Here is an 18,193-nt window from a genome sequence, read left to right on the forward strand (position 1 = left end):
CGCGATATCGTCGGCGTATGCCAAGGTTTGGTATTGTGACTACGTATTTGAATTGGTGAAATATTTATACAATTGTCAACCCACCGGATAAATGGATCGATATGAATTGCAAATAAGAGGGGTGAGCAGGGGCATCCCTGCCTAGTTCCTCTCGTGATTGCAAAGTTTTCTCTCAGGAGCCCATTAACTAATACTCTAGAACTTGGTTTATTATATAGGCCTTGTGTGGCCATAATAAATTTGTCGTTGATTCCACTATAAGACATTGCCGTCCATAAAAATCTCCAGGAGACCCTATCAAACGCTTTCTCTGCGTCAAGGAGTATAAGCGCCATAGGGTCTCCTGTGGACTCTGTATAGTCAAACAGTGAGATCACCCGTTGAACATGGTCAGTTGTTGACCTTCCTGGTATAAATCCATGTTGGTGTTTGGATACTATTTTATTTATTATTGGTGCCAATCTGGCCGCCAGGAGTTTCGAGTAGATTTTTGAGTCCCCATTTATTAGAGTAATTGGTCTAAATCAAGCGGATTTTTTTTTTTCAAGAAGACCACAATCCTAGCTTCTGACCAGGATGGGAGGGTGTACCTCTCTGAAATATGTGGATGAACAAACTCATCAGAATAATTTTTAATTGATCAGCAAATTTCAGATAAAACTCAGATGGTATCCCATCCAGTCCTGTCGCTTTTCCGCTTTTTAATGTTTTTAAAGATAGTAGGATCTCATCCCAGTTGGGTAATTCATCCAACCTGTCCTGGTCCTTCTTGTCAAATCTAGGACCTCGATTTACATCTAAATAAAGATCTGGATCCCCCAATCCACTTATCGGTTCTGTATAGAGATCTTGATAGAATCTCTGAAATGCGGCCCTTACTTCATCTGGTTCTGATTTTATACCTAATCTCGGGTCTTGGATTTCTCTAATAGTGCTTGCTGATGCCTCTTTTCTAACACACATCTCTAGCTGATGCCCAACCAGTTCGCTCAGCTCATATATCTTTTCCTTATTTACTGATGCTTTAGTGATGGCTTTTTCCACTATTATTTCTGTGATAAGGTTTTTTGCAATGGCTACCTGAGATAATGCCCTGTCTAACTCCTGGCCTTGTTGAGCTGCAGCAATCAGATCTTCTTCTGCTTTGCCCAAGTTATAGTATAGTGCAGCTAAGTGGGATTTCCCTTCCTTGTTAGACCTGAGAGAGAATTGTAGGGTCTCACCTCTTATGCTCGCGTTAAGGGCATCCATACGATTACTATAGATGTACTTCCCATATTATCTGCAATAAAGCCCGGAATCCACCCCTTCATGTGTTCGCAGTACTTTTCATTCATTAATAGAGCCCTTTCGAACGTCCAGCTCTTAGTTGGATGGTTATTCGGAGTATATGATAGTTTTAAAGTTAATGGGTTATGATCTGATAGTAGGCGTGGTAATTTATCTATCGTACACATACTTTTCAGTGAATTTGATATAAGCATGTAGTCAAGTCTTGCATGTCGGGAATGTGGATATGAGTAGAATGTGAAACCAGGATCTCCCCAGTGATTATGTTGCCACCCATCTATAAGGCTATGTACCAAACATAAGTCTTTTAGAGCCCGAAAGACTCTAGGTTTCCTGCCATGATATTTGAATTCTGGACCAATAGTCCAGTCCCTGGGGAGATGTAGGTTAAAATCCCCGCACACTACAAGGGGAAGAGGCCAATGAGCGAGCTCGTTGGAGATCTTTATTAGCAAATCTGGTTCATCACCAACACTCCCATATATAGTGCAAATTGTTATTTTATTTCGCCCCTTATTGTACCTGCATTCGGCGATTGCCCATCTCCCGTGTTTATTGGACAGTACTCTGTCAAATTGGAGCTCCCCACCTTTTGCTAAAATTGCCACCCCCTTAGTTCGGACTCCGTGTGTAGAAGCTGTGATAAGGTTATATCCCAGCGATTTCAATAAGTAGTGCTGAGAACCTTCAATATGAATTTCTTGTAAGCAGGCGATATTAGTCTCCATTAGTTGTAGTCCTACCGCCACCTTCTGTCTTTTTTTAATATCGTTGAGTCCGCAGATATTTAAAGAAACAATTTTTAACTTAGCCATATTAATATTAGAATTATAGCCATCAGCCTGGTGTCATACCCATGTCTTTGTTTCCTAATCGTTACACGATTGTCTATGACTACAGTGATACAGTTTTTTTTAACCTTCATGTAATTGACGTTCCTTGGTCCTACACTCCCACCCCCTACTTCCATGTCCCACCCTTTTGCCCCCCCATCCCCGTCCCTTACCATCCCTTTAGGCATCCTAGGTCCCGAGTCCTAGGTGTGAGCGCCCGTATGGTCAGATCGCCAGAGCGCACCCCGTGGCCCTGACAGATTTATAAAAAATTAAACACAACCTTTAAACAGGTAAAGCTATTTGTTTCAGCATAGGGTTTTTAAGTTTAAACTCATAATATGCTCCACCTTACTTATACATTTTAATACTTCCCCGTGCATTATTCAGTTATTTCCCCGAATTTCGGGTCTCCATCTCTGAGATTTCTCTTAAATATTCTTCAGCTTGTATTTCACTCGTAAAGCTTCTGATTGAACCTTTAAATAAAATTTTCAGTCGTGCCGGATTCTGTAGGAATACCTTTGCACCAATTTTTTCAAATGGTGCAAATAATTGGCGCATTTTCCACCTTCGCTCTACGGTGGTATGCGCAAAGTCTGGTCTGACAAAAAATGTAAACCCTTTATATTCCCTTTGGCTTGTGGGTCTTGCAAGATCATAAATTGTTTCTCTAAGAAGAAAGTTCCCAAAGTAAATCAGCATAGCCCTGGGATATTAGTGTTTTTTCTGAGAATGTTTCGGTAGAGTCATAGGGAAGCGATGGACAAGTTGAATCTCTCTATCCATATCCCAGGCCTCTAATTCCGGGAATGCCGTTTTGATTAAAGTAATCATTGTCCCTCTAGCATCATTTCCTTCAAAATTTTCTGGAATACCAAGAAATCTTAGATTGTTCCGTCTGAATCTATTCTCGTGATCCTCGACTTTCGCCATAAGATCTTTGATTATTCCATCATGTTCTTTTTCTGTCTTTTGTAGTTTGATGATGTCTGTTTCTAAGTTTTTGGTGCGAGTTTCTACTGTGGCCATTCTCTCCGAGATATCAGTACAAATGTTTTCCACTTTTTTAACTGCACTTTGCAATTTGTCAATAGCAGCCCGGTTCCTTTGGCTATCTTTTTTGACATCCTTATGAAAGTTCTTTATTGAGATCAGAACATCGCTTAATGGGGGTTCGCTTGTCGTTCCAGATCTGCAGCCGTCTTCCATTAATTTTTGGCTTCCTCCTTCTATCTCGGCGGAGCTGCGTTTCTGGTGCGGTGTTTCTCCTGATAATTTTGTGATCGGGCTTTTCCGTGAAGGGTTTGTTCTGGTTTTGCCATGATCCGTTTTATTGCCTGGGTCTGTTGTCTCTTCGTTGACAAGGTTAGATTATTTTTTACTTCTTATCCTCTTTTTTTTTCCTCGTGTTTTCCTTGGATTTGTTTCACATATATTCCTGGAGACATGTGAGCCAGATATCTCCGAAGATAAGGTCTTCATTTGTAAACCTGGACCAGCTTTAATTGTATCACTTAATTCACTTAGTTCACTTGATTCGCTTGATATAGACATCCCTGTTTGATATATATCTGAGTCAGAATCTTCCTCGGAGTATGATTTATTTTCTAAATGTAGATCTTGCCCCTGTGGAGACATCTTACTTTGATCTGATTGCTCCCTTTGACAATGGGTGCCCTCAACCCTTCAATGCTCCCACTTGGAGCTGCAATCCGGTTGGCAATGTTCGCATCTCTAAAGTCGTTTTCATTTCCTTCGATGTTCTCCAGGGGGACACCAGGGCTATCTATGATAGTTCCGCTCGTACTACTTGGAACTTTGATATATAATTTTTCATTCTTTAAGGCGTTGGCCGCGCCATCCTTATGTAGAGGGCTGAAGATATTGGAGATTCTAGGCTGAGAAGTGGGCGGAGAGCCTGGATTTTTTGCGTTAGCCTTCAAATTTATTTATTGTTTGTAACCGCTAAGCTTTCAACGCAATTAAGTCCAGTTTGGGATCTTCATCCGTATCTCCCTCTTTCTCTTTCTCTTTCTCTCTCTCCTTCTCTTTGTCTTTCTCTTTCTCTTTTATTTTTCGTTTTGTTTTATCCTTCTCTTTCTCTGGTTTTTTTCCTGTATTTTTTTCCGCGATTTTACTTTAAATTTCCCACTCTCATGAGGCTCATTTCTTTCCGAGTCCTTTTCCTTTGCCTTTGACCCTCTGGTTTCAGGGCCTCTCTGTCTCTCATTGTTTATTTGTGACACATCCACCGTCTCCTTTTCATTTACCACATTATGGGGGAGTGGATTGTTTTCCACATTCTGAGCATTTTCTCCATGTTCCTGTATTTCTTGAGGTAGTTCTTGGGGTTGTTCCTGGGCCTCACAACCTCTTTCCTGGGCCATGACTTCCTCACCCACCTCTCAGGCCCAGGAACAACCCCAAGTCCTGATTCCTGTCCTGAAGCCTTTATCGCCTGATCTTTCCTGGGGGACCCTTCCCAGCTCCTTGGCCAGGGGAGCTGGTTTTCACACCATTATTGGTAACTATATTTTCGTGTTGGTGCAGATGTGCTTTTCTCTCTACCTTTCATAGCAACATCATTGCAGAGAATGATATATATATTGTTTGACTGATTGATTAATTGAATCTTCCTTCCTATAAGTGACGGAGATTGTACTGTACTTTGTAAGTGGTTCACGTGAAATTTATTTAGATAAAGATTCAAAATATTTCCTGAGTCTGTGGTTATTTAATCAAATGTAAGTAGATTATATTTATGTCATTTCACCATCAACTAGTTCAACTAATTTGGTCCATTGACCAGAGGAAATTACTTTTTTTCATCAGTGAAAGATTAGTTGAGAATAAGAAGAGGCTAATCTAGAAATGATAAAAAGTACAACCAATTGACCACAGCAGTGTATTACTAGGTAGTGTGTATGTGTGTTTATGGGCCCAGGTGAGTATATGATATTAGAGTACCTGTTGCTTGTAACCCGCTGGATCAAGATCTGCCTTGTGGTTTGGTTGCATTTCATTGTGTTACTTCTTCAAGTTAAGTCCTAATTCCTTCAGAAACAGATGCAGAGTGACAGCTATCAGCCATTTTAATTGGTAGAGATGCATTTAATTAACCCCAATAGTATGTGAGATATTATCAGGGCCATTTATTATAACACATATATTTGTGAAGGTTCACCGATGTGAAGACCTAAATACTTATAAGGAGAGCAGTTTGGTGACAGGCCCACCTCTTGTAAGTAGTTTATATCTAGTGCAGTAAGTGTCAGCAATTTTGAAGGCCATGTGCTTAATTTCATCGTCATCCATCACGTTATCTCATCACTTTCATCATGGTGATAGGCACACCTATTGAAAGTGGCTATCTCTGCTTATCCTACATCAGTTAGATGCATTATGTGATGATTGAATGCAATCTGTGATGGGCAAACTTTGTCTTCATAGTGTACAGTTTTAGTCACAGTGAAGGGTACATCTTAATTTGAAGCTATCTACCAACATAGTATCTTAGAGTGTGTTCATTGGTGTATTCACAAAGAAGGAACTGTATAAGCGGGGACTGTATATATTTTATTCATACGCTTTATTAATTAAATCTGTGTTGTCAGTATGCAAAATATAACATCACCCCCCTTCATTTTATCCTCCCCAGGGGAACCTCCAATTTGGTGGTCACAGTAGAAGAAGTGTTTTCCAATTATGTTTGTGTCTGTGGTGCTTTCAGTGCCAAAAGGAAACGTTCTTTACTATTACATTGTTTAGGCTCAGAAAGCCAAGAAGTATTTGAACACCTCCTGGATATTGAAACCTTTGAGACAGAAGAGTTAAGTGAGTTAGGTATCTGCAATAAGAAACCTGATAAGCATTACCTTCCAAAACTGAGTACTATTCTTGAGAGATAATATTTTGAAAAGTGAATATAAAAATCCCAGGAGTCTGCGGAAAGTGACATCAGAGGTTTACGAAAGTTAGTAGCCAGTTGCAAGTTTGAGGGAAAGTTGGAAGAGCATATCCGTGACCAATTCATGCTTGGTTGCAATATTGAGAAAGTAAGAGACCAATTGTGGCAAAAAGATGATCCTAGAGTTGATGAAGTACTTGTGATCACCAAGAAAATCTAACATCCACTGGCTTGCGTAGATGTCATTATAATGGAACATAATCCTCCGATAGAAAAAATTATTGTAGTACATAAGTCTATGTCTAAAAATGAGGAATCCACTTCTTCAATAAAAATTGCTGGGGCAAAATGTTTTAGGTGTGTTGCTTTTGGGTATTTGGCCAATGACAAGAATTGCCCTACCTTATTGCCTTCTCTTTCTGAGAACCCCTTTAGTGGGAAGTGTTCCAGATGCAATGCTTCCAGTCAATTGGCCAATAATAAAAATTGCCCTGTGCTTTTTGTTAAGTGTTCTTTATGGGCCAAGGTTAGGCACTTTGCTAAATGGTGCAGGTCACAAAGTAAGGTTAAGACCAAGAAAGTAAAAGAAGTAATGATTTATGATGACGGTCATGAGGATGAGGAGGGTTACGATGATGTACACTTCTGGGAGGTTGTTCTCCAGGTTGGGCAATGGGGCACAAATGGTCCTGTTGACAAAGTAAATGTTAATAGGGAATGTATTGATATGCTGTTTGAACCAGGTGCTAAGATTGTTATAATACCTTTCTGGGAAAGGTAAACTTCACAAACCAGATATACGTCAGTTGGCTTATGGTGGGCAACCTAATAGGTTACTAGTAATAGGTTACTAGGTTAATTTAATGGAGATTTGGAATACAAAGGGCATCTCAATGCTGGGCAAATGTATGTATCATGCAGAGGAGACAGCATTATCAGTTGGTACTACTAGAAAGCCTTAAGAGTCATGTTAGATCAAATAGTCAACCAAGGATATTTTTTTAACAACTGCCAGATGTGGTAGATGGAGTCAGAATTAATGAGATTAGTGTACAATCAGAACTTAAACATGAATTAAAAAAAGGTTTTGAGGAGAAGTTGGGATGTTTAACCAATTACGCACATAAGAATGTTCTGAAGAATGGTGTTTCCTCATGGAATTTAAAGTGCTTAGCATACCTTTAGCTGTGAAACAGAGCCTGCGTGAAGAACTTGATAAATTGAAAAAGAGGGGATAATTGTTAAGGCTACAGAATGGGTTGCACCTGTGGTTCTAGCATGCAAGGCCTCAGGTGGAATACGCTTATGTGTTGATTTGAGGGCTCTTAATAGGGCTGTGGTAGTGGATAAGTACTTGCTCCCGAATATTTTGAAGTTGCTTATGCAATTGGAAGGAGTTAGTATTGTCTCAAATTTATACTTCAAGGTGGCGTATCACCAAATTAAGTTGGATGGTGATTCAATGAATTTGACCACATTCATTACACCTTTTGAGCGGTTCAAATTTACAAGATTGTCGTTGCCCTCAAAACTGTTGCAGCAGTTTTTCGGAGAGCCATTGAGGAGTTGTTAGATGGGGTTCCTGGGGTGAAGATCTATCAGGATGATGTACTGATTTATGGTTCCAACCAAGAGGAACACAATCTTAGGCTACAGTTAGTGTTAGAAAGATTTAGGTTGACAGACTTAACTTTACAGGAGAGTAAATGTAAATTTAATCAGAGCAAAATCAACTACCTGGGGCATAAGTTCACAGGAGAGGGGGTCAGACCCAAAGAACAATTGTTAAAATGATTGCTAATCTTCCTGTTCCTGAAGATAAGGAGGAACTGTTAACTTTTTTGGCATGGCCAAATGCTACAACACGTTTGTGACTTCTTTTGACAGCCACACACAAAACACGAGGTTGTTGTTAAAAAAAGGTGTCAGGTTCAATGGTCCTCCTTATGCGAACAAGAGTTTCGGAATGTTAAGTCACACTTATTAAGGCCTCTCAAAGAGATATTTTATAAGAAGAACTTGGATCTGATCTCAGGTCACATTTGTAAATGGGTTGTGGCTTTACAAGATTACAATTTCAAGCTAGTGTATATCCTTGGAGTAGAGAACAGGGTTGCAGATTGCCTGTCACGATTGAGTCCAAAACTAAAAGACTTTGATTATGATGTAGTTGATACATTTTGGGACCTTGATGAATGCATGGTTTCTAAAGTTGCTGATGCTGTAGTCAGCGAAGATGAGTGGAGGTGTTGCTTGAAAGAGGATGGAGTCTTGAAGGAAAAAAAGGATTGGTCAGGAAATGATGGAAGTGGAAAAAGGTATTAGCGAGGAGGGTTTGAGATTTTGGATGGTGAAGGATGAATTGTCTGTGATTAATTTTTTATTATAGAGAGGTACTAAATTGGTGTCTCCCGGTCAAGTCTGAGAGAAATTAATACAGTTGAGTCACCGTGGCCATTTTGGGATTTCAAAAGTGAAGGAGAGACCTGGTTTGCATTTCTGGCAGCTTAGAATGAGGAAGCAAGTTGAGAGTGTGTCTTGAGTGTTTGGAAAATTCCTATAGTGATAAAAACTATAAAACAAGAGTGTAGCCTATGGTGGTGAGGGACGTCCCAGTGAGAGTGTGGCAGGAAGTAGCTCTTGATGTTCAGGTACCAGTTACTAGCAAAGCTGGTCAGTATGACGTGTTGGCACTAATGGATATATTCCTGCAGCGGCCTGATGTTTGCATTACTCAAATTGTGTAAACTAGTCAGTAGTTGCATTTCTTATGGATGGTTTCAGCAGAGAAGGGTTTCTAGATTGTATTTTGATGAACAACAGTGTGCAGTTTGTGTTCAGGGACATGGAAGAGTTTGTATCTTTGAGGGGAATAAAGCATAAAACATGTTCTATCATCCCAAGATTAAGGGGATGGTAGAAAGATGTAACAGAGTGTTAAAGGAGTCTATCCAGATCTGCAAGCACACAAAAAAAGACTGGAAAGAAGTTTTGATGGAAAGGGTTGAAGTTGTATCACCTTACACCACACTATGTTACTGGTAAGGTGCCCTTTGAGTTGTTTCGAGGTAGGAGACACAACACTATAGTGACTCCGCCGTGGATGAGACGTGACAAACTTGAGGGTGTAGGATGTAAGAAAAGTGAGTGTAAGGACAGTGATTGGGATAAGTCTCAATATGTGAAAGTATGAAAGAGTAAACAAAGTTTGATGAGCGCAAAGCGGTGTGTTCTACTGTGGTGGGTTTTGGAGATGTTGTGAAGGCGAGACTTCCACAGAAAAGTGGAACCTTATAATTCTCCTCACCTTGCCGGGTCGTGGACGTAGTTCTAAATTCAGTTAAACTGTGTGACAACCACATTTGGAATTTAAATACAATTGTGGTGATACATACAAATCTTCAAGATAAATGTGTTACAGCTGAGAGTAGTAAAGAAATTGAGCCAAGACGTAGTCAGCATAATATAGTTACTCCCACATTCTTGAAGGATTATGAACATGCATGCAAAAGAGAAAATATTTTTGATGTGTAATGCATTTTGTATATTATAGTTTTATAATGTGTAGAGTTTTAAGTGGTATACTTGTGGATTTTTATTTCTTTTTGTTATTTGTCAATTTTTTTTGCTATAGGAAGTAGGTGTGTAGTACCCTAATTATATTTAGTGTATTATGTTCTGGGGAGTACCAAGACTTAGTGAGTAGAATGTTTTGGGGAAGTGCCGAATGTGGAGCTCTGGTTGAGGGTGGAATGATAAGGATTCAGTTGACCACTAAGGACAGCCAACCCCCTTGTTGCCCAGCCAAATGCCATGCACAGCTGGACCTGGTTGAAGCACTTGGCACACAAACCACCTTGGAAGGCCAAACCCTGACGTGCATGGCAGAAGGTAATTTGAAGCGTTGGTTGGATAAGGTCAGCTGTAGTGCACCAAATTCTTTTTTGACAAATTTCTATTCAGGATTCGCACATCATGTGTTCGATTTGCAGCACAAGATTGAGAAATCCCTCTCCAAAAATATTTTTTTTGTATCATATTCAATGCAGGGGATGTCTTTTTGGGCCCATCCACCCCCAACTGGGTGACCCTTTTGCTTTGATTTTTCCTAAGACAGTGCTCAGTGCACCATTCTAGGTAATGACGGCCACTACAGGAAATTTTCTCTGACAGCCACCAAGTCATAACATGACGATTTTGAGAACCTGCATCCAGATTCATGAATCTAAAAGGAAAGATGGGAGGAACAAATCCCTAGTCCAATGGTGTTCCTTTATTTTTGAATGGGGTTCGCAAAACTAGATGGATTCGTACAGGATCCGTGGATTAAGTGTTCCAATAACTCTAAAATTTAACCTCTTCCTGCCCAGAATGAAGCACTTCATAAATGTTAATTTCTTGAAAACTACTGAATAGATTTACATCAAAGATACACTCTGAGTAAAGTTCTACATGCATACCAAGTTTGGTGAAATTGCATTTAACAACTTATTATATACCGAAGAGCAAATATTCCTATGGGAGTTCAAATGGGAAATGTAACATTTGGCTTCCCCCAATATTCCTTCCCTGCCACCCCATACCAACGTTGTTGGTCCCCATTTGACACCTCTGCACACAACATTCCATGAAGACCCAAAGTGGATGAACTTTTTTGGGAAAGTTTCATACAGATTGATTGAATGTCACCTAAGTTATGTGTCTGTCCAAAGATATAGTTTTCTAACAAGCTCCAACAAGTTTAAGACATGTGTCAATGGTTGCTTTTATTCATTCCACATTGGTTTGGATGGTATTTTACCAATCCAAATCTGTAATACTGTGCCTGGACAACAGCTGTTGTCATTTTTCAGCTCAGCGTGAATGGCACCTGCTAATCCTACTCTTAAAGACTTTGCTTTCTATCTTGATGTGGATGGCACTGTATTCAATCTATTTTTAACAAATAGAAAAATAGACATTTGAGGTGAGTAGATTGGAAGTGTCATGCTGTTGTTGGGTATTCCATACCAAGCAGTTTCTCGCCACCTAAAACTCAGGAGCTACCCAGAGTTCCCTGCTTTTTTGCCAATAATTGATGTAGCACTCTAAGCCTTAAAGGGAACTGTTTAGATATTATGTGCGTGGGTGTGTGTATAAAACCTGTGATGTTTCAAAGTGATCATAATCTCAATGCAATTGCTGCAAATTAGTGACCAGCAGTTAACATATTACAGTGGTATTGCTCATTTTGTGTTGCAATGTCACAATAAATAAGTAAATATTGAGTTGTAAAATACCATCCTACCATAATGCTGATATTCTAGGGGGTAGAAATAATGCCAGCAAAGAGATATGAGAGAGTGAGGCATAATTAGTTACAGTAGCACAGAACACCTACATAATGCATTGAAACTAATAATAAAATAGCAAGACAAATGTAGAACATGCTACTTATTCTGATACCTGTTTCATGGGTGTTGTTAATTCCCATCACAGATGCAAATTCAGGCTTGTAGTCATACTCAACCAGTCGCATTTGGGCAATCCTTTTCAGCTGTTCATTTGTGTCAACCTAAACACACAAAAACTAGAATTAGTATAGGGAGATGTTCTGAGTCGTGAGTGATGTCAAAAGGCTGATAGTCTCAGCAGACATCCTGCTGTTCCATGTGTGACTAATATTTTGCGACTTTTGAGGGACCGTGTTCTTAGCTCCACTAAATACATGTATCCAATGCATTTATATTGATTGGAAACTTTGAAACAGAAACAAACACAGACCACAAAGCGCATGAGTGTGGAATGCTATCTGACTTGGAAAGTCCACCATTTTTTACAAATGTTTACTGGTGTCTGATGACCTGGCCTCAGGCCTCTGCACTCTGCTTATATGTTGTAAAATATCATCTGAAGCATAGCCCGACTGCTGATCGACAGCATAGACTTCGTATCAGGAAACAAAGCAGACATTGTAGGAGTAAAGTAATACCTACTTGTCAGAAACCGGTTTATTGATTTGAAAGGGAGTGACCTGTACTAACTTAATAACAATAATATGTTTAGGTTGAGTAAACCTTAGCTGAACCCTTGGTGGCTATTAGACAGGGGGCAGACAATCCTCAGAGAAATGTATTCTAAATTGAAGCAGTACCAACATTTTTTAAGTAAAGAAAACAACACAACAAAAATCTCTAAGCAAATTTAGAAAAATAAAGAAAAATGTATTAAGAAAAAAGGTGCCAAAATCCTCTAAACCTTTTTAAGTTTCAAGTAAAAAAGCAAATAAAAAAAGTGAAGCACTATTGAAAGGCAACAGTTTATGGTTAAGTGATATCGAGGCACGATTTCAGGTCAACCATTTCAGGTTAACCACGGTGGAGGAGAGGTCAGATACATCATGCAGGTCATCCAAGACTATGGGGCACATTTACAAGCCCCATGCACAACTTTTGCGTCATTTTTCCCATGTTAAAAGTGTCGCAAAAAATGGCAAAAGGGCCTTGTAAATCTGCCCCTATGTTTCTTACCTTCTGACTTAGTCTCTGGAATGAAAATCAAAATCTTCTAGCAGTGCAAGGCTGAAAGTTTAGGGGTGCAGGACTCGCCTAAAGTAAATTTTTCTAAAGGTACTTTTCCACTCAAATTATCAAAAATCTGATTAAGCCATTACAGCAGACTTTGAAAATTAAGTAGCAAATAATTTTCCTTACTTTTCTCCAGCTGAAGTGAGGATAAGCGTTTCAAATATATACTGCATTACCTTTTTTAAGGCACGCCACCCTGTGGGATTAAAAGTTGAGGAGTGACATATTAACATATAAAAATAGGTTTCCCAGCAGAATTAATCTCAGCCATTGATAATTACCCGGGATGCATCCTAGTCCATCATTATTTTGTGCACCATGCCACCTAAGTTTGGAACCAGATATATGTATATTACTCTTGACCCCATTCCAATGGAAACAGTCCAGCCCAAAATGGGCGAAAAATGATGCATTGGAATGTGGCTTGAGTGACTGCCATTGGCTGAGATTAATTCAAGCATTCCATTCATAAACTTGTTGTTTATGAATGGAGCTGCGGTGCGGTACTGCCAAGCATATTAGGAGTTTCCTCTCTGCCAGAGCTTTCATTGTGGTTCCTCATCCAAGTAAACCCTGGAGGAGAGGAAACAAAGCGGACCCTACAGGGTCCCTTGTTGACTCTGCGCCATGTGGATGCACACAGGGGGGCACAACATGTGCCCCTATATGTGCATGCATACTAGTTCCTGCACGGAATGGACTTTTCAGTCCATGCTGTACAAGAACTGTTTTTGGGGTTCCCATTGCGGTGCGCATTTTTAGAGGCACTGACGTGGGAATGCCCAAAAAAAGCCTGCCAGACAGGATAAAATTCAGAATCTAGTGGGTGGCCTGACCACAGATTTTACGGTGCAGCGGCAGGAAGGACCCAGTGCCGCAACGCTAAAGTTGCAATTGGGCCGTAAGGGCGATGTGTATGCCAACATATGGGTCCCGTGCTCACTGTGCTATAGGACTCAAGCTATGCCTCACTCATGAGACCTAAGTAGGTCAAAACTGGTCTGGGGTTGCTTTTGGTCCCTTCTGGAGGGGGCTTTACCTGGCAGTTCAGTACGGAGTGTCTGTCCCATGAAGAGCAATGTCGGCACTGATTTGCATATGGCAGGTCTTTGTCTAGAGTGGCTTAGCGGACAGAAAATGATGGATTGGAATACGCCCTGAGCAACTGGCAGAGGCTGAGATTAATTCAAGCATTCCATCCATAAATTTGATGTTGCAGTCTAACCTGCAGTCAGCCAAGGCACTGTGGTGCTCCTGGCAGCCATATTTACTCACCATATATTTGAGTGGTGTAAATACACACTGCCGCCCACATGTGACATTTAACGCCATGTTTCATTTTCTTCACTACCCATTACAGTAGTGCAGGAAAGTCAAATAGGCTAATTGGGTGAAACAAGGGGGTAGATTTACAAGACCCTTGCACCACTTTTGCATCACTTTTCCCATTTTGAAAGTGACGCAAAAGTGGCGCAAGGGGCTTGTAAATCTGCCCCCAAGATTTTTAATACCATGTTAGACCAGGAAAACTCACACACACACTGTGCTAATCACTAGCAGTGCACAGTATACCACTGTGCTAATCACTAGCAGTGCACAGTATACAGTTTTAATAGTAGCAGAAAAAGGGCCACAAAAAAGGTGAAATAGTTGGGGTGACTGTTAGAATGTGGAGCATTAGTTTGGGTGGATGACAGTCCACCACAAGTAATAATGGCACTCTTCCTGGCAGATCGAGTAAAGGTTATGGGGGCATATGTATCAAAATGCCTAGTTGCGATTTCCAAATAGCGATTTTTTGAGAATCGCTATTTGAGAATTGCAAAGTGGTATGTATCTAAAAAAAAATCGCAATTTTTTGCGATTTCTTATTATTCCTTATTTGCGAATTCGCAATTTGTGAATTCGCAATTAAGGAATATTTTCCCATTCATTTCTATGGGCCAGGAGGCCCATAGGAATGAATGTGGTTATTCTCAATTTGCGATTTGCAATTTGAGAATCGCAAATTGAGAATAATTTCAAGGGTGCAAGGGTGTCATAAGGACACCCTGATGTACCCCTGAAATGTGTGCACCCTAAAGGCATGTATGTGCACCACATGCCACCTTCACAAATGCAAAAAAGTGCATTTGTTAAAGAATTCGCAAATTACCACCAACTTCAAGTTGGTGGTAATTTGCGATTTCTTAATTAGGATTCGCAAAAATAAAATGCTTGATGCATAGCATTTAAGGAATCGCAAAATTGCGATTCCACCCGACGCTGGTGCTACTTCACATTGCCTTTGAGGGCCCGATCTCTTGGCCCTCTTCTCCAGCGCTGTTAGGATTTGCTCCCTGGTGCTCACCGCTCACCGGTACTCCTCACCAGCACCTCCGGTGGCACCTTCGACACGCACCCCCGGTGCGTCCTAGACTCGCTCTATCTCCTGGTGCACACAACCTTCCAGTGCTCTCCACTAATGTTCAGATTGCACCACGACATGCACACTGCGCGTCTGAGTCTCACCTCTCCACCACACGCCGATCCGCGTGTCGGAGACTCACTCCTTCTTAGTGCCCACGATGTTCCGACACTCTCTACTAGTGCTTGGACTGCACTGCGACACGCTCCCTTGAGTGTACTGAATCTCATCTCCCTTCCACGCTGCCCACATTCCACAGGCACTCTAACACCTGTAGCCGCACCAGGACACGCACCCTGCGTGTCAGAGTCTTCATTCGTTTTGGGTGCCCACGATCACCTTAGGCACCCCTTCAGAGGTCTCAGGCTCCCACGACACAGTGCCACCACCAGGCCACTTGAGACTTCCTGGAAAATTTTATGTTCTTGTGTTTACGAACAGGGAGCCAGCACACCTCTGGCCCTTGGTGTAAAGGACACAGCAAAGTCCTGCTAGGGAAGAAGAGGGGAGATGGCCCAGTGCAGTGCCCCTTCAGTCTCTACTCAGTCAAGAGTTACAAACTGCCCACAAGCCCCAGATCATGAAGCAAGGGCCAAGTGTCTCCGGCAGCCTATTCAGTAACTCTTCCTGAGGCAGAGGTTTTCGTCCCGATCGCAGACAGGTCAAAGTCACCAGAGGCTTGACCAGTCCATGGCGTCTTCAAAGCGATCCCAGCACTTCTCTGAAGGATACCGAGACCGTTCTCGACGACATTGTCCACATGACAAAACATATGCAAAGTCTTGGGGCTCCAGTTCTTCCATTTATACCCCTCATCGTCTTTGAAGTTTCCTTGAGCTCAGGGGTCCCTGACCCCTCCCTAAATCAGTCTTGCGTATCTCCCCCCGAGTGTCATCATCCTCTCTTTGATACTCGGGGCCTGGATCTTTAATCATTCAGTGGGAGATGGGTCTATTGTTTTATGGCTCTGAACTAGGCTTCTTCACCTCGCAAAGCCTCTCTTTCGCCCCGCTCCAGGTAAAGGGCACCCTGGCACCGTCTCCACCACTTCCCTGGGTCACGACCTCCCTCAGTCTTTCTCACCTCTCCCAGATCCAGGCAGGCAATTCACATTCTGCTGAGACATGCAAATAGGTCTAAAGCACAAACAGCGCTTTCTGGACACACAGCGACAAAACCATTGATCCAAAAAGATGCATTACGACATTGTGAGTTCAGACATACCAAACTTCATTGTTCCATCTCAAATTCATGGGAAACTAGGCTAACAATACTTCACCCAGCCTCCCCCATTCTGTCCTATGGGCAGGATGGCCTTTCACCAGGGAAAATGAAATGGAGCATTTTCCACTGTCAGGGCCTAGCACTCACACTGGCACAAGTTCTGCCTTTTACCAACACTGCACCCTGCATAGGGGTGACCCAGGACATCCTACAGGGGTGCCCCATGTGTATGCAAAAGGGAAAGTAAGGCCTGAGAAGTGGTAGCACTTGTCAGGACAACATGCAAATTTAGCATAATGACCTTAGGCCCTACGCTGTAGACCTGTGTTCCCTCTCTGCGCATTTCCTTTGTACTAGCTCTGGCACACTCAGTGCGCATCACTTAGGGATCTTGCTAGTACAGCAAACATACCAATCATAGACAACCAAACAACTCTACAGTTTATACAGGGAACATCTGTACTTCCACACTGATTAGCAGTGGCAAGTACCTACAGCATCTAACTTCGCAGCGCTCTGTCAGGAAAACGGTCTAGGGGAAAAGCAAAAAGTTTAAGTGAACTTTTCCCAACAAGGCCCAGTCCAACAGCCCCAATCAAGTTTTCTTTGGGAGCATTTTCTCTCGACATTGAGGGTTTGGTTTCATCAATCGGATTTAAGTTCATCATGGAGTCATGGAGGTCTTTGTTTTTGTCATCAAGGTCAAAGAGCTCTTGAGCTTTCAGGAAGGCAAACCTGCATGGTCAGGCCGAGTTGTGGTTCAACGTCTCCGGCTTGACTTTCGTCATAGAGTTCGGTGGACTTATGGAGCTTTTTCCCAAAAAGTTGTCCAAAAGTCCCCATACATTAATTACTTTTCCGAAAAGTCCTTTGAGAGCTTTTGAGGGTCTTCAATGCCAACCAAGTGTCCAGAGGCTCTGGTTTGCCTCTTGGGAAATTGGGACTACAATTCCCACATTGCACCAGGGTAAATCCAGTTAGGTCTAGGTGAAGATGGTCAGCTGGACTTGTCTTTATTGGAGGTGATGTAGGTGACTTCTTCCAGCACTTTTCTTCCTATTGCTGATCAGAGAGTCAACTCCTTGATCTTTGGAGCCAGAAAAAGTCCTATCTTTTTGAAGCCTTGGGAGAGCAGTCCTCTGTTGTGCAGTCCAACTGTTCAGCAGGGCAGTCCTTCTTTATTTATTTTTAAAGTTTTGTATCGCGCGAACATGACCCAAGCGGGTATCAGAGCGCTTTACAAACGAGTTGTGAAAGACATAGGTAGGTAGCTGTGGGAGAAAAATAAAAAAAATATACATCAGGAACACATTGACATATTAGTGGGTGACACTGATGCCGTGGCAAATGCCAGGTAGCAGATTAGACAGCAAAACAAGATAGGAGACAAAAGGAGAGAAACATCTAGTTCAGCGAAGTGTTCAACAGTAAGGCTTTCACTTCCCTTTTGAAGACACATGTTGAGGGAATCAGTCTTGTTTCCACAGGTAGGGAGTTCCATATTCTCTGGGCATTTCCTGAGAATGTGCAATTGTAAGTTTTCATTTTTTTAAAATTTCTTCGGTTTGAGTAGAAGTGTGCTGGTGCTCCTAGAGGACCGGGAGATTCCAGATAGTGCGAGCTTATTTGCCGCGTAAGGGGGAGTGTTAAAGTCTAGAGCTCTATGAGTCATACATGCAATTTTGAACTGGATCCTTGATTCAAACGGAAGCCAGTTGAACGATAACAGGGCCAGTTGATGTGGTTGGTTTTCTTAGAGCCAGTGATGAGTCTAGTCGCAGCATTCAATGTGCTTTAAGGGGGGATAAACTGAGTTTTGGAAGCCCGCATAGAGTGGCACTGCTGTATTCTAGTCTGGAGATGAATGAAAAATGTCCTAGTAACCATGACGTAAAGTTTCAATTCTATTAAGGATGCGGAGGCGAGGATTATACTGTAACTTCCTTTATTCCTACAGCCAGCA

The 18,193-nt window shown here is 41.6% G+C and overlaps 1 protein-coding gene across 1 annotated transcript in view; it reads right to left on the reverse strand.

Annotated features, from left to right (window-relative positions):
* The window catches only part of MYRFL (myelin regulatory factor like), a 1,005,707-nt gene that overhangs the window by 341,824 nt on the left and 645,690 nt on the right, over nucleotides 1-18,193 (reverse strand). Inside the window, exon 12 of the mRNA XM_086921958.1 lies at nucleotides 11,479-11,587. Within this exon, the coding sequence (XP_086778084.1) occupies nucleotides 11,479-11,587 (109 nt within the window). The remainder of the gene's footprint in view (nucleotides 1-11,478; nucleotides 11,588-18,193) is intronic.

Source organism: Lissotriton vulgaris, chromosome 1_1, assembly GCF_964263255.1.
Source record: "Lissotriton vulgaris chromosome 1_1, aLisVul1.2, whole genome shotgun sequence".
NCBI lineage: Eukaryota > Metazoa > Chordata > Amphibia > Caudata > Salamandridae > Lissotriton > Lissotriton vulgaris.